Source organism: Podarcis cretensis (assembly GCF_951804945.1).
Source record: "Podarcis cretensis genome assembly, chromosome: 2".
Lineage (NCBI taxonomy): Eukaryota > Metazoa > Chordata > Lepidosauria > Squamata > Lacertidae > Podarcis > Podarcis cretensis.
This window is the reverse complement of record NC_137171.1, coordinates 48,845,074-48,865,988: the sequence shown is the minus strand read 5'-3', so window position 1 is coordinate 48,865,988 and position 20,915 is coordinate 48,845,074. Positions and strand designations below refer to the sequence as shown.

At 40.2% G+C, this 20,915-nt stretch overlaps 1 protein-coding gene across 2 annotated transcripts in view; it reads left to right on the top strand.

The window, feature by feature from the left end:
- Window positions 1-19,362, top strand: part of SLIT3 (slit guidance ligand 3) — a 413,892-nt gene extending 394,530 nt beyond the window's left edge. Inside the window, exons 33-36 of one of the 2 annotated variants that reach the window (XM_079964761.1) lie at window positions 12,126-12,280; window positions 12,997-13,282; window positions 14,251-14,459; window positions 16,177-19,362. In XM_079964761.1, coding sequence (XP_079820887.1) covers window positions 12,126-12,280; window positions 12,997-13,282; window positions 14,251-14,459; window positions 16,177-16,415 — 889 coding nt within the window. In that variant the 3' untranslated portion in view covers window positions 16,416-19,362. Of the gene's footprint in view, window positions 1-12,125; window positions 12,281-12,996; window positions 13,283-14,250; window positions 14,460-16,173 lie in introns of both variants that reach the window. The other variant, XM_079964760.1, reaches the window with a different exon arrangement.
- Window positions 19,363-20,915: the final 1,553 nt, after the last annotated feature.

Genomic DNA, 20,915 nt, shown 5'->3' with positions numbered 1-20,915 from the left:
CATAAGATTAATGGCCTGCTCGCTGGCTGTGTTTTGCACTGTGTGATCTGTTGAGATGGTGAAAGCTGCTGCTTAATGTGATGCCCTTTCTGAAATGTCACTCTAATCTTTTATTAGTTTAAGGAGTATAGCAGAATGGGGATTAGCATCAAGCTCGATAGGAAAAGATTGGGCTGAGGGAGAAAAAGCTACAGCTGAAGAATGTCAAAAGGCAGGGGGAGGTGGGAGGAGCTTCTAAGTGAATTAGATTCCCACCCCCACCCACGAAGGAGGGGGGGTCCAGAAGGGGAAATTTCCGGCTCCTTGTGCTTCCTATTATGCAAATGGTCATGTTTTCTGAGAAGTAGATCTTGGGTTCTATTAAGAAAAATGTGTATTGTTGTGACTCTGCTGATAGGACACACCTCTACAATTCTATTATTCTATGGCTTCAAAAACTGGGGAGATCCTGCCTGTGCTGTGCCATCCCACCAGTGACAGGATCTTTGTGTGTCATGAGGCAGAAGGCGCAGGCAATACTCTGTTCATTTAAGGTGTACAGTTATTGAATGTGCATGCAAGTCAGCAGTATCACCCACAGCACAATATCAAGCCAATCCAGACTACAGTTGTGCCACAGTAAGAGAGAAAGAAAATCTGCACACAAAGCAGATATCCCAAGAAGTTAAGCCAAGACCCTAAGCGTACATCACTGATGATAAGATATTTTATAATAAAGAAATTAAGTATGCAGAAGATTTTCTAGAAAATTATTTACCCATTTTAAAGTTTAGAGAGCATAATACCAGAGTGGGGGATGGGGAAAGTAGCACACATTGGCCATATTTGGATCCAGTGCTACATCAGGGCTTCCTTCTTTGTGAACAAGCTGCAGCAAGTCTTGCTGTCCCCTGCCACCCACCCAAACTCCCACATAGCCAAGAGCAGGACTTTAACAGTGTTTACTTTCAATTTTTAAAAAAATATTCTTTATTGAAATATAAAAAGTAATGTGTATATTATTTAGGGTTGCCAAAAACTTTATTATTTTGAAGAAAAGAAAAGAAAAGCAGCTCAACAACTTTCCCAGTTTGTGTCCAGATTTTCACTTTTTGAAATATGACAACCCTAATATAATTGTAAGTTTCTCTGAGTCTCAGCTTGTTATTGCTTCTCAACTGGGGATTGTAGTTTACACTAATTATGATTGGTTTAAACAAGCCAGCTTCATAATGCATGGTTTGAAGGTGGCTTGTGAAACTGATCAAAGTTACGGATCCCTACTTCAGGTGCAAGGACAAGCTGAGATTCAGGGATTCCCAAACATGCAGCAGTAGGTAGGTAGGTTGTGAACGCAAGGCTCACTATAGCTTGTTCACATAGCACTAAATCATGGTTTAGTGCTGTAAAAGAATCAATTTATTTCCTGCTTTGCCAATTCTGTCCTTTCTTTTTGGTGCCTCTTGCTTAAAGGGAAAGGACTTTATAAAGATGTGAGCAGAATGGCAGCTCCTGTCCAGTCAGTGCCCTGCCTTGAATTTGCTCCACCACCACCGACCCTCCATCTTGGTAAAGCAGAGCCATTTGGAATTAGTTACTGCTCTATGGGGGCAGAGAAGAACATCCATGCCAGCATATTGGCACCAGCTACAAAGAGAACCTGAATTTAAAAAGAAAAGGGGGGGGGGCGGAGTGAGAAAATGTTTTTATAACCTGCCCAATGTGCACTGATTTAAAATATGTTGTAGGGTTTGTGGAAGGTTACTTTCAAAATTGCTGGTGTTGCAAGAACTTCATAACAAGCCATCACTGCTTAAACTTCTTTTAGCCAATTTCCCCTCTACATGGTTTCCAGAAAGAAACCAACCCCAGAACCTGATTTATGTCATTGTTTACTTTAGAACATGTTGAACAGGGTGCAGCTACAGTTCGTTATTCTAGCACATTTTTTTCAGGTATTGCTTCTTTCACTGTAGAATAGAAACTGTCTGGCCTACATGTTAGTCCCCACTAGTGGAACATGCCATATATGGAAACTAGCTTTTATATTACCAGATCACTTTCACAGCTGTAACTAGTGTTTTAACTGAGCTCCTTGGCACTGGGCATTTAGGATCAGTTTCAGAAATCAATATTAGGGCCTTGGAACAAGTGTGCCCTCAACATGCTTCATTAGCTGGGGCTAGGTATTTCTTTCTACTTTCATAAACAGGTTGGCTAAGGAAAAGGGTATCTTCAAATATTTGATTTGTGCTTTTCCATAGCCAACATCTAGGGCTAGAGGAGTGTGTCTTGAACCCAGCACCTCTGTAGCACAGATACAATTATATAGTTCTTCTTTACTTAATACCAGGAAGAACTATGTTCATTCATATAGCTCTGCTGTATTCACAGCAGTTCAATCTGATGGTTTTCTATTTTAAGCATACAGAGTGATGTCAAATGAGAATGAATTGTGATCGTTCAGTATGTGCACTATGTGTTCAGCAGCTGCTTTGTATAATGTGCACAATAGAAAGAATCCATCTTTGGATTTTGCTGATTCATGTTTGCTCAGAAGCAATGTGGAATATCTGAGATTCTTTGGGGATTCATTTCAGATTTCCTCAGCCTTATAACTTGGAGTGGAAATGTCAAAGTTTGCATTAATGTTTTCTTGGGCGCTCAACATAATGTCAGGTAGAAGTCAGTAAATATATTTTAGTGGAGATTACATAAAGTATATTGCCATTTATCGCTAACTTTGAAAGAGAAGGATATTAACTAAAGAAAACATTTCAATCAAACCTGAGCTGTTTTATCAGAAAAAAACATCCTAGGGATATGGGGTAGTTGGTAGGAATTTTAAAGCTAGGATTTTTAAAATATGCAGATATTTTATTACAAACATTTTCAAAAGACACTGCCTGTGTTGATATTTTCCCAGTTTATGTATAAGGCTTTTTTTTTTTAAAAAAATGGGGCTCTTATTCCTTCATTTAAAAATAAATTAATTTGCATTTGTAGACGAGATTCTTTTTCCTTAGCACTCTGCTTATTGCTTTATGTTTTGTAAGAATTTTAGTTAGGATAACAATTGTGATTCCATCTGACATTTGCAGGACAGAATTTCATATTCATTTATTTTTCCCCACTAGACAGTTTTGTTCTGTACTGTAACTGGAATGCTAAGCATCTTAAAATGGAACTTTACAGCCTATATCTTTTAGGAAAATATCCATTGTCAATTTAAAGTAATGTAATTCAGCTGACAAATGACTCCATTTACCATTCCCCATGAGAGTTTGTTTATGGTAAGTATTAAAAAGCTTTAGTGATAGTTTTAAATTTTCAGCCACTGCATTTTCTGCAGTTAAAATTAGAGCAGAATGATGCACTGTTCAACCAAGGTCAGAAGCAGGCTACTAATCTGATCATTTTCACGTAACTGGTTTTCCTACTATATGCAGAGGAGACGGTTGCATGGAACAGGGCTATCATTCTTTCTTTTTTCTTAGCATGGCTCATGTGCCCTACATCATGACCAGAAATTCAGCAGGTTTGACTTTTCCTACTATACAGGTGCAGTCATAAGAAACCATCATATTTCTCTCTGTCATATCACACTTACATTGCTTGTTTGTATGCTCTCCATACTGATTCTTGCCAAATGGCCTCAAGGCAGCACTAAAATACAATAAAAACAAGAAGAAGAAACTGGAAACAAAAGCAGCAGATAAAATAGAGCTGAACTCCTTTGGGAGGAAGGGCAGGATATAATTTTAATAAATAAATAAGTAGCCCAAATGAAAACGGTATAAAAGAACCTTCAGTGCCATTGAAGTTCATTTAAGGGTTAAAGGAAGAGGATATGTTTTTTACTTGTGCATAAAAGACAGTAAAAAAAGCACCAAGTGAACACGTCTAGGGGAGGAAGTGTTCCGTAATTTGAGCATCACCACTGAAAAAAGTCTTATCTGTGGTAGTAACCCAGTTTACCCACAAGAGTAGACAAACCTCAAGAAGAATCTCTGAAACAAATAGATGGGCAGGTCCATGTGGGAAAGCAGTCCTTCGGATAACCCTCTATCAATACCTTTTGTGGGTTTAAAGACCAAAACCAGCACTTTGAATTGACCTTGGAAATAGAGAAGCAGTGAAAATGTTTTACACTGGAGTGATTTGCGTGTCGAGGTCCCCAAGACACCACCCCAATAAAATACAAGTTAAATATTATTTTTGTTTAAGGTTTTTGGCATAATTTTGGCCACAACTTTATTAAATTACAAGCAGTGTAATTTGAAGTAACCTGCCAATAACCCTCTTTCCCTCTCTCTGGTCGTTTACTTTCAGAGCAGGTGAAAAGGGAGAGGTGCTGGATTGCATGCATGCTGGGTGTATGTGTATGTGAGGTGGGGGGTATGGTCTGTATGTGTGGTGGATGCAGTGAGCATGTGCAAGAACAACAAATTGTGTTCAGTGGCTACTTTGGCTATGTTCACTGCTGGCATGTGAATATCATAGGACTGACCAAATTTGAATGTGACTCTCTGGCCAAAAAGTTAGTAGCTTCTTGGTTAAGGCAATTGTTAAGTTGCATTTTATGTAGTAAGGTAAAGGTAAAAGGACCCCTGACCATTAGGTCCAGTCGTGGCCGACTCTGGGGTTGCGGCGCTCATCTCACTATATTGGCCGAGGGAGCTGGCATACAGCTTCCGGGTCATATGGCCAGCATGACTAAGCCACTTCTGGCGAACCAAAGCAGCGCATGGAAACGCCGTTTACCTTCCCACCGGAGCGGCACCTATTTATCTACTTGCACTTTGACATGGTTTCGAACTGCTAGGTTGGCAGGAGCAGGGACCGAGCAATGGGAGCTCACCCCACTGTGGGGATTCGAACTGCCGACCTTCTGATCGGCAAGTCCTAGGCTCTGTGGTTTAACCCACAGCGCCACCCGCGTCCCATTTTATGTAGTAGGCAACAAATAAATGCAATCAATAATAGAATAAAATGCAAAAAGACCAGTTGGCAGCCTGTGAAGGTTATTTGCTTGCTGCTACTCCTCTGGAAGCCCAAAATGTTTTATGGGTGTGCAGAATGATAACCCTTTCCTAGATCTCTCCTATGGAACACAGAGCGGGTACTGAAAATTCACTGGAACAAATTTGGGGATTCCTCCTTGGATGAAAGACCTGAGGGAAAGTGTTTTCATTTGAGATATGCAAATTAGATGAAACATACTCTCAGGTACAAGAAATAACAAATCAGTTAAACTATCAACAAAGCAAATCGTATGCATTTCAAGCTGCACTCTTCATGAATACTTAAATAGATGTATAAATAAATGCAGTACTTGCTCCGCTGATTCTGTTAATGAATGCTACTTTTAATGTATTGATTTGGGGTTTTATATTATATTTCTCTTTCCTTTCTAAGTAGCTTGATTATTTATTTGAATTGGAGAAAGGGATAGAAGTATTAAAATGATAACTACACATTATATTAAGTACATGATTTAACTGGACATTGTGTTTGTTTAACAAAAGCAGTTGTGATTTGGCTTAGGACTGTAGTACACAGGGAGATGAGATTTAACCCCTTTCATCCTTGCAGCATTATCCTGCAAAAATATAACCACATAACAGATTAGAATGGGTATCCCTCCAGATCATATTATTCTGTATAGATATTGTATAATATATTATTTAAGGTATGATTAAACAGACATGCATGCTGCTAAAATGTGAGCATTCTTGCATAGAATTTTTTGGGATGCATTAGCTTTTTGAGACATACATTGCCCTCTAGATCTCCATGCAAGTAACTGATAAATCCTTTTTATTTGCTTGATTTCTTTTAGCTGTACTGGAAATGTTGAACCTTGGGCAGCATGTTGCCACCCAACTAATAAAGGGAAAGCAATTTCATTTCCTGGCTAGCTATCTGGTTTCTAAAGAGACAGCAGAGTGATTTTTTTTTTCCAGCTTCCAGTTTCAGCTAAATATCTTCATTTTTCTGCTTTCCATTCAAAGCTGGGAACATTTTTAATTATATCCGGCACTAATCACTGTCAACAGAGTATCTCCAAGTGAATAAAGCAGGTGCATGTCTTTTCAGAAGAAGAAAAAGTTATTATAAACCACTTCTGAATTAAAAACTTCCTTTTGAATACATTTACATTTTTCCCCTTTAGTCTTAATCATTATTTCTGTATTGATCTGTACTATGCAAACAAATTTAAGTCCTAGCCACTTACGCCTATTTCAATCCTGAATGTAAAAATGCCGGAAATAGTTTCTTGCAAATATTATATAGGAATGTCATTCTTCCCTTATATTTGGTAACAGAAGGTGCTACCAAATAGCTGTTCCCTATGGGTCCAATTACATGTGACATTTAATCATGTGAAAGCTGTCCCTGAGGTTTATGGTTCTTTGCTGAAGTCTATGTCAGACATTCAAATGGGAAGAAGGAGTGCTTATCTCTCTCGCTTTTTCTTCTCAAAATTCCACCCACTCCTTTTTTTGCCTGGGGTGGGGAGCAATACCATATGAATAACTGACTAAGCATCATATATAATTTGATGGGTTTTCTTTCTTTTTTTAATCGAGTAACTGACCACTGCATCAATTGAAGAGTATAAATTGGTGACTGGGGGCGGCTGCCGAGACCACATAACACCGGTCTTGAAAGACCTACATTGGCTCCCAGTACGTTTCCAAGCACAATTCAAAGTGTTGGTGTTGACCTTTAAAGCCCTAAACGGCCTCGGCCCAGTATACCTGAAGGAGCGTATCCACGCCCATTGTTCTGCCCAGACGCTGAGGTCCAGCGCCGAGGGACTTCTGGCGGTTCCCTCATTGCGAGAAGCAAAGCTACATGGAACCAGGCAGAGGGCCTTATTGGTAGTGGCGCCCGCCCTGTGGAACGCCCTCCCATCAGAGATAAACAACTACCTGACATTCAGAAGACATCTGAAGGCAGCCCTGTTCAGAGAAGTTTTTAATGTGTGACATCTTAGTGTATTTTTGGTCTTTGTGGAAGCCGCCCACAGTGGCTGGGGAAACCCAGACAGATGGGCAGGGTACAAATAATAAATTATTATTATTATTATTAAGCATTATCGTTATTTATTGCAAGCTAGCTCAGACTAAGAATCCTAGTAACCTCTAGTCAGGAAAATAATTGCTGGGTATAGGAGACAACAGAGGGAAACTAACATTTATGTTTGTAAGGGAGACAAGTTCATTGCATGTTGACGTCATGTTGTTCAAGACCATGTTTATTGCTTGTCTGGTGCACTTTATTGAAAGATACTAACAAGGATGGGGAACCTTTTTCAGCCCGAAGGCCACATTGCCTTCTGGGTATTGTTCTGGGGGCTACATGAGAATACACCAAGAAACCTGACCTCGAGCATAGATTTATTCCATTCAGTTTTCAGTTCTCAACTTGGGTTCCAGGGAGCAGAGTCTCTGCTTCTTTCTGAATACTGTATCTGTTTTAAGAAATTCCTGTTGCGGATATCATTCCACAACAAAGGAAGGGTGAAATATGTGTGTGAATAAACCAATAACAATAACAAATAATTCCACCCTCATTCTATCATAGTCCTGGTTACCCAGTTCTGTTCTTCCATGAAAATGTCAATGAATCACAAATTTGTTTTGACACATCTGTTTAATACAATACCTCCCTGAAAACTGGAATAGGGTTGCTCAGTGTGATAACTGCTGATGTCAGCTACTTTCCATACATTTTGTTTGTGTGTGTGTGTGTGTGTGTGTGTTGGAGGGGGGTCATTTTATAGGCAGATAGAACAACATCCTTTAAAAAGGCAAATCTAATGCAACTATTTTGAAGTGTGTTTATATTTCAATGAGGTTTTTTAAAGCATATATTGTGAATTCCAGAAGAATGGTTTCAAACAAGGCAGATTCCACTTATTGTACAGCATTTTAATAGTTTTACTGGAACTTAGCCCAAAGTAAAAACTTGAGGACTGTTTCTAATTGGTTGGCAGAAAGTTGCTAAGACAAGCTTTGGCTTTATGAATCCAAACACAAAGTTGGTGCTGATCCAGTTCCTATTTTAAATTCCCCTTCTTTCTCTCTCTCTCACGCACATACACATATTGCTATTTCTTATTTAATTTCTTATCAAAATAATCCTTGAAAAAGTGCTAGATGTGTTTGCAATCTTAGATCATTTACAGATGTTCGGATCTTATTACATTTTCCCTTTGACAATTGTACAGCTCAGCTTCATTCTTCTCAGTTCCTAGAAAGCTTTAAGTTTCGTGGTACTTTATCCTGCCCCAGCTCAATTTTTCTGCCAAGCTGTTTACATTTTGATTTGAGATGATCGGGTAGTTCACTGTGTAAATATGAAAGCAGCACTAGTCACCATCACCCTTTGCCTGAAATTGCCTTTCAGCAATGCTCTACTGCCACCTAGAAGTCAAATGTTAGACTGCACCTTAATTCCATACTATGCAACTTCATTTCCCAAGGCTGTGTACTTGACAAAATCACCTATCCCAACAATAGTTTTCACTGACTGTATCTGTCTGAAGACAACGAATACACTAGCATTGACAGTATTCTGATTTATGCTAGATATTGACTTCATCAGTTTGGTAGCTAATTCAACAAATTATTTGCCTTATTCGGGTAGTTGCACAACTGAAGAGGAAGAGCAATGTAGTGCAAATAAATCCTTGACATAATGCACTGTTTTGAGAGAATGTTCTGAAAACCACCTGGTTGACAACTGACCTCCCATTTTAACAAAACCCTGTCACCATAGGCAATAGCCCTCTTCTCCCTTCAAGGCACAGTCAGTGTGCACTGTTGGCCCAACTGTGATGCACTGTTCAGTGTCTGTGGCTTTCTTCCCTTCATCTCTCGCCAAGCCACTGTCTCCAACTGTCTCAAACGATTATTGACTCCCCTATAGCAGCAGCAAGCCAGGCTCTCTAGGAAGAAACATTCACATAAGCACTTATCATCTTGAAAGGGAATCCTTTCTTGGAATCCAGAGTTGTCTTTTTGAGGGTACAGCAATTGTATTTAACAAAATGCAATTTTTCAAGTGCTCCTTGGAGCATTAGTAGGATGGTCTTTAATTATACATTATCAGCTTTAAAACTCTGGGGCACAATCCAACCAGAGTCCCATTTATATCTCGCATTGGTTTATATCACATAGGCTTGACCATGCATTTAGCTTTCCCATTGAATGCAATGGAGATTACATGATTAACTTGGACTGGATCATGCCCTTATCGTCCACCCTTTTTCAATAAAGTTTAAGTAAATGCTGTTTCACATTGATTGGCAGACCACCACAATGCTTCATCACAAATTGCTTTTGAATCTCACTTTCTCAGTTTAAAAGAAACCGTTCCCATGTGGCAGGCAGGTGCTACTGCCTGGTAATGTTAAAGCTGTGGACAGAGGCCATGATTGCAGCTATGATACATTCACACTAATAGTTTCCTGCTTGTTTGTAATGGTCAGTGTCCCTCTGGTGGGTAGGCATCATCCATCACTAGTGGTAGTTGAATGTTTTGTTACCTCTACAATATCAAAAATCATTTATAGAATCTCAGTGGCAATAGCAGTAAAAGCTATGCACTTCAGAATAGCTACTGCTAACCCTTGAGTCAGAAATTGCTGATCGTTTCCTTTTTAAATGCAGCATATTTCTTTATTTGATGAAGTGTGTACTTCAGAATAGTGGTAAACAGTAAAATGAGGAGCAGTCCGTTGTTTAATCCACACTGAAGAATGATGAGAAGTAAAATGCTTTGCTGAGAGTGTTTGTCTTCAAATACATGTTATGTATTACCACATTTTCAGTAATAATAATAATAATAATAATAATAATAATAATAATTCGTACCCCACCCATTTGACTGGGTTACCCCAACAGCTTAATTTGTGTAAATGGTAATGGTAAAGGACCTCTGAACAATTAAGTCCAGTCAACGGCGACTTTGGGATGTGGCACTGATCTTCTTTCAGGCCGAGGGAGCTGGCGTTTGTCTACAGACAGCTTTCTGGGTCATGTGGCCAGCATGACTAAATCACTTCTGGCACAACGGAGCACCGTGTCAAAAGCCAGAGCGCATGGAAAGGCCGTTTACCTTCCAGGTGCAGTGGTACCTATTTATCTACTCGCACTGGTATGCTTTGGAACTGCTAAGTTGGAATGAGGTGGGACAGAGCAACGTGAGCTTAGCCTGTTGTGCAGATTCAAACTGCCAACCTTGTGATCAGGAAGCCCAAGAGGCTCAGTGGTTTAGACCACAGCGCCACCTGTGTCCCCATTTGTGTAGTTTTTATAGTCAGGGCATCCAGTTTGGACTTCTAGACCGGGTCCTAGATTTCTGATTGTTAGAAGTTTTGGGTGAAAACATTTTTGTTACTGGTTATGATGTCCTCATCCATTAAATTGCTAGACAGAGAGTACAAAGATTTTTTTTAAAAAAAGACTGGCTATGACGACAGACTTAAAGTGTAATTAAAGACAGGACACACTGGAGGCAAATGAAGCAAGGGAAAGGGACTTTTCATCTTGTCAGAATTCTGTTACTAAAATTTAGAAATATGAACCCAATTAGGGCTAAAAAGATTTTTGAAATGGAAAACGATTTTAAAATTAAAAATTTTAATAATGTTAACAGTTGAAATATTCTTCCATTTTTTTCAAGTAAAATTCAAACTTTCTTATGTGCTCTACCAAGACATATGGGCCTCTATATAATCCTGTTAATCAGAGCATTTAAAACTTAATCTCAAAAGGCCATATGCTGCAGAGGACCCAGTGATTTATGTCTGTGCACTCTGGCCTGAAATAAAAACCAGCAGTGCTAAATACTGTAGTGTTATCTTCTGACAAATGACTGCGGTTTTGACTTCTTCAGATAAGAGGGCTGAGTTGGGAGAAGGGAGACTGTTGCTGTATACATTGATTCTACCTCAAAAGTTCAAAGGTCATTAATTATGCTGCCTCAGCTCAAAGAAGCAGCTCCTCCCATCACAAGAATTTGAGTGGCTGTGTTTATACCACCACATGGAAGTCCCAGTTCACACACCTGACAATACCAGCCGGTTCATATGCTCATGCAATAGTTGTGCGTGTGAAGCCCAACATGTTTTGAGAGTCAACAGGTCTTCTCCTGGCCTGTCCTATGTAATAGCCCCAGGGAGAAGAATCAAATGTTATTTTTCACCCTATCACATCAGAACTATCAGCACATCCCGCTGAGGTTTCAGCTGGAGTCCACTTCTCTCTGGCAAGCTTGACAGTAAGCTTTCATAAGTGCTGCTATTACCATCACCACATGGCGTAAATCAGACATAGGCAAACTCGGCCCTCCAGGTGTTTTGGGACTACAACTCCCATCATCCCTAGCTAACAGGACCAGTGGTGAGGGATGATGGGAGTTGTAGTCCCAAAACATCTGGAGGGCTGAGTTTGCCTATGCCTGGCTTAGACTATTCTCCCAAATCCAGTCAGCTCCACTGCTGCTGACTCTTACTCCAGACCAAGTAGCTAGTTCTTGGCTACTCTACACACGTAATCAGGAATCAGTACCATTAAGATAATTGTGTGTTCATATGATAATTGTGTTCATATGTTAGCTTAGGTTTCTAATCCTGGCTACAGAATAGAACATGAAAAAGATGGTCACCATGATTCTCAATAACAAAGGGTGTAAGTCGGGTGCAGTTCCTTGATAAGAACTTCTCACAGTTTTTAAACAAGATATTAGTAGTGGGGTAGGGATTGGATTGGCCCATTGTAATGGTTTAGCCCTCCCCATGTCATTTTCCTGATACTGTATTTTCGCTCTATAAGATGCACTTTTCCCATCCAAAAAAGTAAGGGGAAATGTGTGTGCGTCTTATGGAGCGAATGCAGGCTCCATGGCTTCAGGGATAGCCGCCCAAAGCCTCCGGAGCGCAGCGGGAGATTGTTAGAGGATCACTGTGCCTCAGTTTGCATATTGTTTTGGAAAGTGCAAATTTGATAGATTCAGCTTTAAATGTGTACTGAATCATATTTCTTCGACTATAGTAGAAGCCTGAATATTATAGTTAAACACCTTCCTAATTTCCGCTTTTTTTCTCTTCCCCCCACCCCTCACTCTTTCAGTGTGGAAACAGTAAATGATGGGCAGTTTCACAGTGTGGAGTTGGTAATGTTGAACCAAACACTGAATTTGGTTGTGGATAAAGGAGCTCCCAAGAGTCTTGGCAAAATGCAGAAACAGCCTGTAGTTGATGAAGATACTCCACTCTACATTGGAGGTAAGTTCAGTTTTTGACAGTTTGTTACTGAGAATCAAACCAGATATAACAATGGAAGAGCCACAATTGCATATATATTTTTTATAAATGATAGATGCAACTGTAGGGCTGAAGTGCTGGGGGAAATTATTTTTCCAGTTCAAATTACCTTGCCAGAACAGGTATTTTTCCCATAAGGAAAAGTATAGTTCCAGGGGGACAATTCAGATTTGGAAAATGGCAGAGGCAAAAGGGTTAAAACTCCTTCTTTGTGCCACAGTCCCTATCCCAATCAATCTTTCACCCCAACTGGCAGCTTCATTTACCTTTTTTAATAAATAAATAAATAAATAAATAAATAAATAAATACCTGGGGGTATTTGTCTAATCACTCTTGGGAGGGAGCTCCACAAGCTGAGCTGAGCACTGTTTTGAACCTGGGCCACAGTGTCCAAACCTATTAGTTTAATCATTGTAATTTGTTTTGTTTGCACATAAGGTATTTGTGTATATTTGAAAATCAGTATGACTTATACTTTGGAATAAGATACAAAACAATCATGCTTAAGAAATGATGGAACAGGGGTGTAAACCGGAATATAATGTACATTACGAACTACTACTATTCACTTACCTGAATCCCCAGTGTGACCATCCCATTTCGTTGACACATATTTCTTAGAATACCTTGAAGATGCTGAAGTATTCCCTAAAGTGTTTTGCTATGTTCCTTGTAGGCATCCCTACATCCACGGGGCTGTCTTCGCTGCGGCAGGGCACAGAGAGGACAACTAGCGGTTTCCACGGGTGCATTCATGATGTCCGCATTAATAATGAACTGCAAGATTTCAAAGATCTACCACATCAATCAGTAGGGGTCCTTCCTGGTTGCAAGTCCTGTAACATTTGCAAACATGGCATCTGTCGCTCTATTGAGAAGACAAGTGTTGTCTGCGAGTGTCATCCAGGCTGGACTGGATCACTCTGTGACCAAGAAGTTAAAGATCCCTGCCACAACAGCAAGTAAGGGTGCTTCCAGACTGTTGCTATTTTCAGGTGGGATTCAATCACATATAAGCAAATCCAGGTTGCATAATTAAGGTTGATTTAGCACTATTTCGCAACAAACCTCCTAAAATAGAATTTTTTTGCAGTAGGGAAAGGAGCAGGGAGATGCACTAAGAAAACATTTTCCTCTCATGTAAAAATCAGAATGAATGCTGAATAAATATCTGACATTGTCTGGTCTCTAGACAATGCATACAAACTAGGGGAAATGATTGATAAATAGGTTGCCTGGAAGTAACCTAAGTTTCCCTCTGTGTTGAATGGAAAACAGGGCAGGGAAATGGGATATTTATGCACCAGTCAACAAACATGCTGAGAAAATGTGTGGGAGCCTGCACCTGTCTCCCCCTCCCACCCCACAATGGTATGTTTTATGGAGAGCGAGTTAAATTTCAGATTATTTCTCATCTGTATATTTAGAACTGTGGATTTAAAATATGAGTCACAAAAACAACTACTGTTCTTTCTGGTTTCTAAATCTCCATAGAATCTCCTTGTGCTTGCTGTGGACTAAGTGCTACTCATACATGCATGTTTTTCGCAACCAGCTCACAATGCCAGCTCACATTTTTTCCATTTAATCTGGATTAATCCTTTCTATGAAAAATCCAATAAGTTAAAAAAAAAAGAATGCCAACGACTCATTCATGATATCAAGCCTCATCTGCAAGCCACAGAATCTACACTTTGGGGATGTTGACATTTATTGTACAGCATTTATCTGAGGCTTTTATGCACCACTTTTCACCATCTGATCCCAAAGCAGTTTCTATATAGAAAAGCATCACAGAATAAAACATCAAAACTTACAATTAAACCGTTCATAAAAATCAACCTACAATTTCATTCCATTTCTGGAAGCTCTTTGTTCAGCTTGTGGTAGACACAAATTAGCTTTCTTTCTTTTTCTTCTTTCCTCCAAGATGCCTCCATGGTAAATGCATAGCCACCACCTCTGCTTACACATGTAAGTGTGTAGAAGGTTACATGGGCATGTATTGCGACAGAAAGAACGATTCCTCCAACTCCTGTAGAGGTCTGAAATGTAGCCATGGGCAGTGTAAGATCTCAGCACACGGGGAGCCCTCTTGTGAATGTGATCCAAATTACAGTGGAGAGCGTTGTGATAGAGGTTGGTATAATTGCAACTTGTGTGCTATGTGCTTTGCCCTTACCTGTTTTGTTCATTAACAAATGAGTATAAGTGAAAAGAGTTCTGCAGATTTTTCTCTATTCCAGAGTCGATTACCATGTTAATACTGTATTTCATATAGTGAGATGGCAAACTTTAAAAAAAGATGCAACACATCTTGGGTGATTCGACTGATAGCAAGTTGCTTTCTAGGGTCCACTTAGCACCAACACTAGGATCCGTTTCTTTCATACATTTAAATGTATGAACATATGATCAAATGGCAGGCACATGAAGAATCTGTGGGAGTGTTCTCATCTCTCCCAGCCAACCTATGCCACTCAGTGCATGCAGTTATCTCCAAGCTATCACTGTCTTGAAAGCTGTGGAGGGCCAGAGGTTATCTGCCCCTGGTCGACACTGACTGCCAGCACCTCTCCATGGTTTCAGATAGGGGCCTTTCCCAGGCCTACTTGGAGTAGGGATGCTAGGAATTAAATCTGGGAACTTTTGCATGGAAAGTATGTGGACTACCATTGATCTATGACTTATCCCTAAACATGTGTCCAATCACTGAGAAGAAAACATATTATCAACTCATGACTAGGATGGGCAGTCTCCAAAGTTCATCAGCAAACTCTTTTTCTCAGTTTGTTGCAATTTGGTAAAGATTTTAATGAAGAAAATAATTTACTGTAGCCAGGAAATAAACAGGAAGAACCTCCGGCATGCAGCTAGTAGTAGCTTTCTACCTAAAAGATAGCAACATAGCTCTCCTACATGCCTTCTGTCTCAAAGAACTAGTTGGATAAGTCCCAATAATGCCAATAAGTACACATGGTTCAGTGCATGATTAATCCAAATAAAATAGTCATCTGGTCTCTTAAAATATAGGAGCTAAAGTTATGATAGTCCTGCACAGAAAAAGGGAAGAGGCACTGATACAAAACCCACCGACTGATGGGGTATGAGATGCGGTATGATTCTGGTTCTTCTGTGCTAGCATATTTATGCTGGGCAGGAAATGGGTGGTATGTTCAGAAGACCTCCCACCCCCCAAGTACCGTTGCTTACCTGTATGAGATACTTGGTTCTTATATCCCGCGTTGCAGCAATGGACCTGAGATTTCTGTTGGGGACTTTTATCTAGACCCACAGTTCCCTGGTGGATAATGTACACATGGACACGAGTATTTAGGTTTATGGGTTCAAATAGGCCATAACTTGATCCGGCGAAGGACGAGAGAGGAGTTCTCCCTGGCCACACTGCAGTTTAAATTACCTGCGGCCACGCCTCCCGCCCGTGCTGATTGGTCAGCAGGGCCACCCCTGGGTGGGGCCCTACCCAGCGACGCAGCCCAGATGGCAGCAAGTGGGGCATCAATCTCCACCCCCCACCGGATCTCTGCAGGGGCCACAATGGCTGCAACGCCACCCACCAGAAAAGACGAATGGCCTTGCTGCATGTTGGGCTGTGATTTGATGCAGAATCCCATCTTCTACTGTGACAATGAGTGGGATTCAAAGTAGTGTTGTGGAAACTGCTGTCATAGATACATAGAACCAGCATATCTTCAAAATATTCTGGCATTAAGTGCACTTTGTAGCAATCTGATCTCGGCATAAGCCAAGGATAGGGTTGTGGTTTGGATTCATGTTCTGGATGTTCAGACAAATGATAAGATTACTGAAAGCATGTATTTGTTTGTTCTAGCAGAGAATCAGTGCCAAGGAGAGATTATCCGCGAATTCATTCGGAAGCAACAAGGTTCGGTTGCATGCGTCTCCCTGGTCAAAGTGCCTCGTGTGGAATGTCATGGCAGTTGTGGGAATGATCAGTGCTGCATTGCCCTCAGGAGCAAAAGGCGGAAATATGGCTTCCAGTGTGTGGATGGCTCCTCCTTCACAGAAGAGCTAGAGAGGCATGTGGAATGTGGCTGTGCAAAGTGTTTATAAACAGCTGATCCACCTCTTTGCCCCTTTGTATCGACTCAGATGTGCTATCAAAAACAGGACCTATTTACTTTTAAGTGAAGAAGAGAATATTAAGTATATTGTAAAATAAGCAAAAAATAGAAGTTATTTTTATTATGAAAAGTGACTATTTTCATCTTTTATTATATAAAGTATCTGACTGTTTTGGGTATATGTATCATATAGTGAGTTATTTTTACTATGGATTTTTTTTACAGTTGTAAAAAAGAAAATTGGGGAAAAATTATTCCGAACCTAAACACAGGGAATAATAACAGAGTATAGTTGATAAGCTTTGCACGATGGCCAGACGTGAAGGTAATAAAGAGATTGCCGCAGAAATCACAAAACAAGTCTTTGAAAGGTTCTGGATAGATACACATCTAGGAGCTATAGCTCTCAGGCCCCCTTCCTATCCAGGCATGCTCAGTTAATAGCCCTTTCGGTTGATCATGGAAATGTTGGTTGTGTTTATCACTATTGTGGATCTGCTTGACTCCATTGCCAAAAAAAAAAAGCACACCACAATGTTGCCGTGGCTTGAGCCTTACGCACAGATATTATGCACATATTAATGCAATGGTGATAGTAACATGGTGTTTTGTCTTCTATGTATGATTAATTCCCACACTGTGGTTTTTGTAATTTGTAGCATGGCCACTCTTGCAAAAGCAAAATGAAATGAAGGCTTTTTTTAAAAAAAGTAACAGATGAAAAGTAAGCACTGTGTAACACCTCATCAACAGTAGACGAGATAATCCTGGTACCTGGCACAGCCTTCCCTGGCCATCCAGCACATGGAACAGCAATACCTTGACTCCCATTCTGCATGCGCAGACTATTGCGCATTCTTACGCAAGGGAAGGGCCATAAGGAAATCTCCTGTGGAGGTGACACCCTCTACCTCCAGATGACTTTATGTTTTAGTTTGCAATGCAAAGGATGCACTGAAAGATGCCTTACCAGACTATGACAATCCTGTTTTTTTTCCATCCCCACATCCTTACTATAGGAGTATTTCACTTACTCCAAGGGTTCTGCCACAGTGCCAATTAAGTAGACACAAATCTATTGTTCATGGCAGTTGGTTTCTGCACATGCTGAATATAAAATTACAAAGTAATGCAGATGGCAAATCCTTCTTTAGATTTGAGTCTATCCTACGTAGCCTGAAACATCCTCAGGGCAGCTGATTCATACAGCAGTGTGTGGAATGTCTCAACATATAGATTGCATCCGTACCACTGCCAGACATTTTAATGGGCTAGCAGTGGCCCACATGCTAAGTCACTCTACATGTTACAGCTGCCATGTGGAGCAGCCACTGTAAGGAGGCACTTTTACACAGTTTTCACAAGGCAGTCATAACACAGAGACCAGTCTTTGTAAAGGGAAATGTTAACAGAACAAGACAAAGTCCTATTTGTTGACCACCTTAAATGCCTTTGACATTTTGTATACCCACGTCTGGCTTATTTTCTCAAGTCCCTTCCCCCACTTCCTTGCTTGGATGTGTAGTAAGAACAGCCTGTAATTCCAATGAATCATTGATGAGACAAAGTGGAATATTCAAAAGTGCCTGAGAGAGCTAGTACTCCACTTTCAAGTTTGATCCTGAAATCCTGGCAAGATCCCCTGAACTTGGGATCAAGTCTCTTCACAGCAAAGGATAGCCATATTTATCGGGAACAATGTTTGTCTTTAAAAACAACCATGGGAGTGAATCCCACTAATGACCAGTGCAGCCTCTCCAAACAGAACAGATTTGTATCATGCTACAAGCATTTTACTCCTTTTTCAGATTTCAGGAGTCTGAAAATGCTTAAGAGTCTTTATTATAATTACAGTCTTCTGAAAGCCACAATAGTTTGTTCAGATTTCCTTATGGATTCTCAGGATAATTTCAGACAGGAGGGAAATGACTGATACAATAGTTGCCTTTCAGAATAAATAGTAGTGCATGGAGCCTGCAATCAGTGAAACGTAAAACAATCACTAGTTACTTTGCCAAGAACTGATTGAAATAATACAGTTCAGGAGCTGGTGGGGGAGAAAAGGCCGCTATGGAGAGTGGGGGTTGTAATTTTGAGCACAATATGTGATGCTAGAAGCAGCTGGAATGTATAATGTAGAAATGTACCACAATCTGCAGAGACCAAAAGTTTGCAAAAGCAAATGCAACAACACTCTCTTGTGTGAACAAGACTTTGGCACAAGTATCCTTTTCTTAATGATTTATTCTTTTTCATGGCATCTGTTATCCAAGAAGCTATTGCCTCTGTTGCTGAGAATGGAAATCCAGCCAGAATAGCCCATTCATAAAGTTGTAATGCTACCAAAGGCTATACACTGCCAAGAAGAAAGTGGGAAAATAATTGTATTAAGATATAACAAAGTAAAGAAAGGAGGTACGATTTTCATAAGTGTCTTCTTTAAGTACACAAGGTAAAGAAACCATCAATGTTTTGTGAAATAATTTCAAGAGTGTTTCTAAAATTGACAGGCTGAGGAAGAACTAGCCACAGTAGAGTGAGGCTGGCAGTGTTCCATCAGTACATATTTGGACTATGTGGTGATTTAGAAGAAAGGACACTTTATTTGTTTTCTACCAGTGGACAGTTTATACTGTGCTGTGTTTCAGCTGATATGATATGGAATCTTTTGTTTTGTTTCTAAGTGCCAAAAGGTCTATGAAGTTAGTTTTAAAAGTGTTAATTAGATCTCTTTAAACTGCCTAAATGACGGTACATTTTGGCTATTGTAAATGGAACACAGTAGCTTACTTTTAAAAAAAATTAATATAAAGAAAGATGCTAACCCTATAAAAATTGTACATTGGCAATGTGGGTTGCTATGAATTTTGTGTATTTTACTAGATTGTCCTATTGTGATGTATTAAATTTAAGTAAATTGTTGGGTTATGGACAAATGTACCTTGTTCTGTGTTGCTATGCAAGTTATTTTTCTATCCACTAGGTGCACATTTTCACCAGTACTATACTTGCTTTAATTGAGTGAGCGCCTCTGGTAGCTGCCCATCTAGCTACACAGTTCACGGAATTCATTGTAGCACATCCAATAGTGGACAAAGCATATGTGGATGAACGTATGGAAGAAGGTGTTGCTTAATATACACAGGTCCCAAGCCATTTAGAGCAGGGGTAGGCAACCTAAGGCCCATGGGCCACAAGCGGCCCACAGGGGTTGTTTAACTGGCCCCCGAACCGAGCCGCTCACTGCACTAAACCGGCACAGTGTGGGGACTCACTTCTGTGGCGCTGAAAATCATGTCTGCACAGACGCAGACACTGGAATCTTGGGCGCTTGCACAATCTGACCCACAGAGGGATCTCCGCTGGAGTGAACCAGCCCAGGCGAGGTGAACCTTGCTGACCCCTGTTTTTGAGCTTTAAGGGTAACACAAGCATCTTGGGTTTACCCCGGAAACAACCTGGCAGACAGTGCAAATTTAACAAGGCAGGCATGATTTGATCACTTAAATCAATATGAAGAAAATAAATAGGTAGATATAAGACTCCAGCTACAAAACGGAGTGTACAAAGATGACCTGAAGCCCCTCGCATCACGCTTGAAAGAAAGCATATAAAACTGAGTTAGCCTTGGACATCTGCCCCAACCCAAAAAAAGCCTCTCCTTGCCAAAGTAATCAAAATGAGTGTTTCAAGTCTGCTTCTGACTTACTAGCTTACTTAAAAACAACAAGAAGCTGAAACTTCCGTACATACAAAGGGTGCCTACCAGTCATGGCTATTGTATTTCCTGTATGCATTCTCCCTCTATCTGTTGTTAAATAAATAGGCAAGAGAGACAGATGCATACTAAATAGTCTCTTTATGCATTGAAACAAAAAGGCTTTCACCTAATGCTTCTCTCTCCAATTCTAAATATCACATTAAAATGTTAGGGACCAATACTGATTCTATGAAGGTTGTAAACCATTGGTATGGCCTCAAACTGGAGGGATATATGGTGATGGCTGAAGACCAATAATGTTTTCCTCCAAATTGACCAGAAAAGCAGGCATATGACATTCAGTTACAGAGTCCAGACTCATAGACCCATGTCACAGTGCATGAGACAGGCTGAGTGACAATGTATCTAGTTTTGCTAACCCAGAAGTACAGAAAGCAATGACACATTGGAAATGACACATTGGGGCTGGTTAATTTTTTAGGTTGGAACTACTTTTATTGAATTACTTCTAGCTCATGCTAGCTTTAGGTCTCCTTTTTGACGGCCCAGTGGAGTTTCTGACATACATACAACACTATGTCATATGAGACATCCAATAGTCCAGGGTGACTATAGGTGTTTTTCAGGGTTGAAGTAATAATGTAGCAGGAGCTACATTGATTTGTTAATACCTGCTATGTTCACATACATTTGCATCCCTACCCACCACTTTGTAACTCCAATACCAAAAGCAGTGCATGGGAAGGTGAACCCTACTCTGTTCCCTCC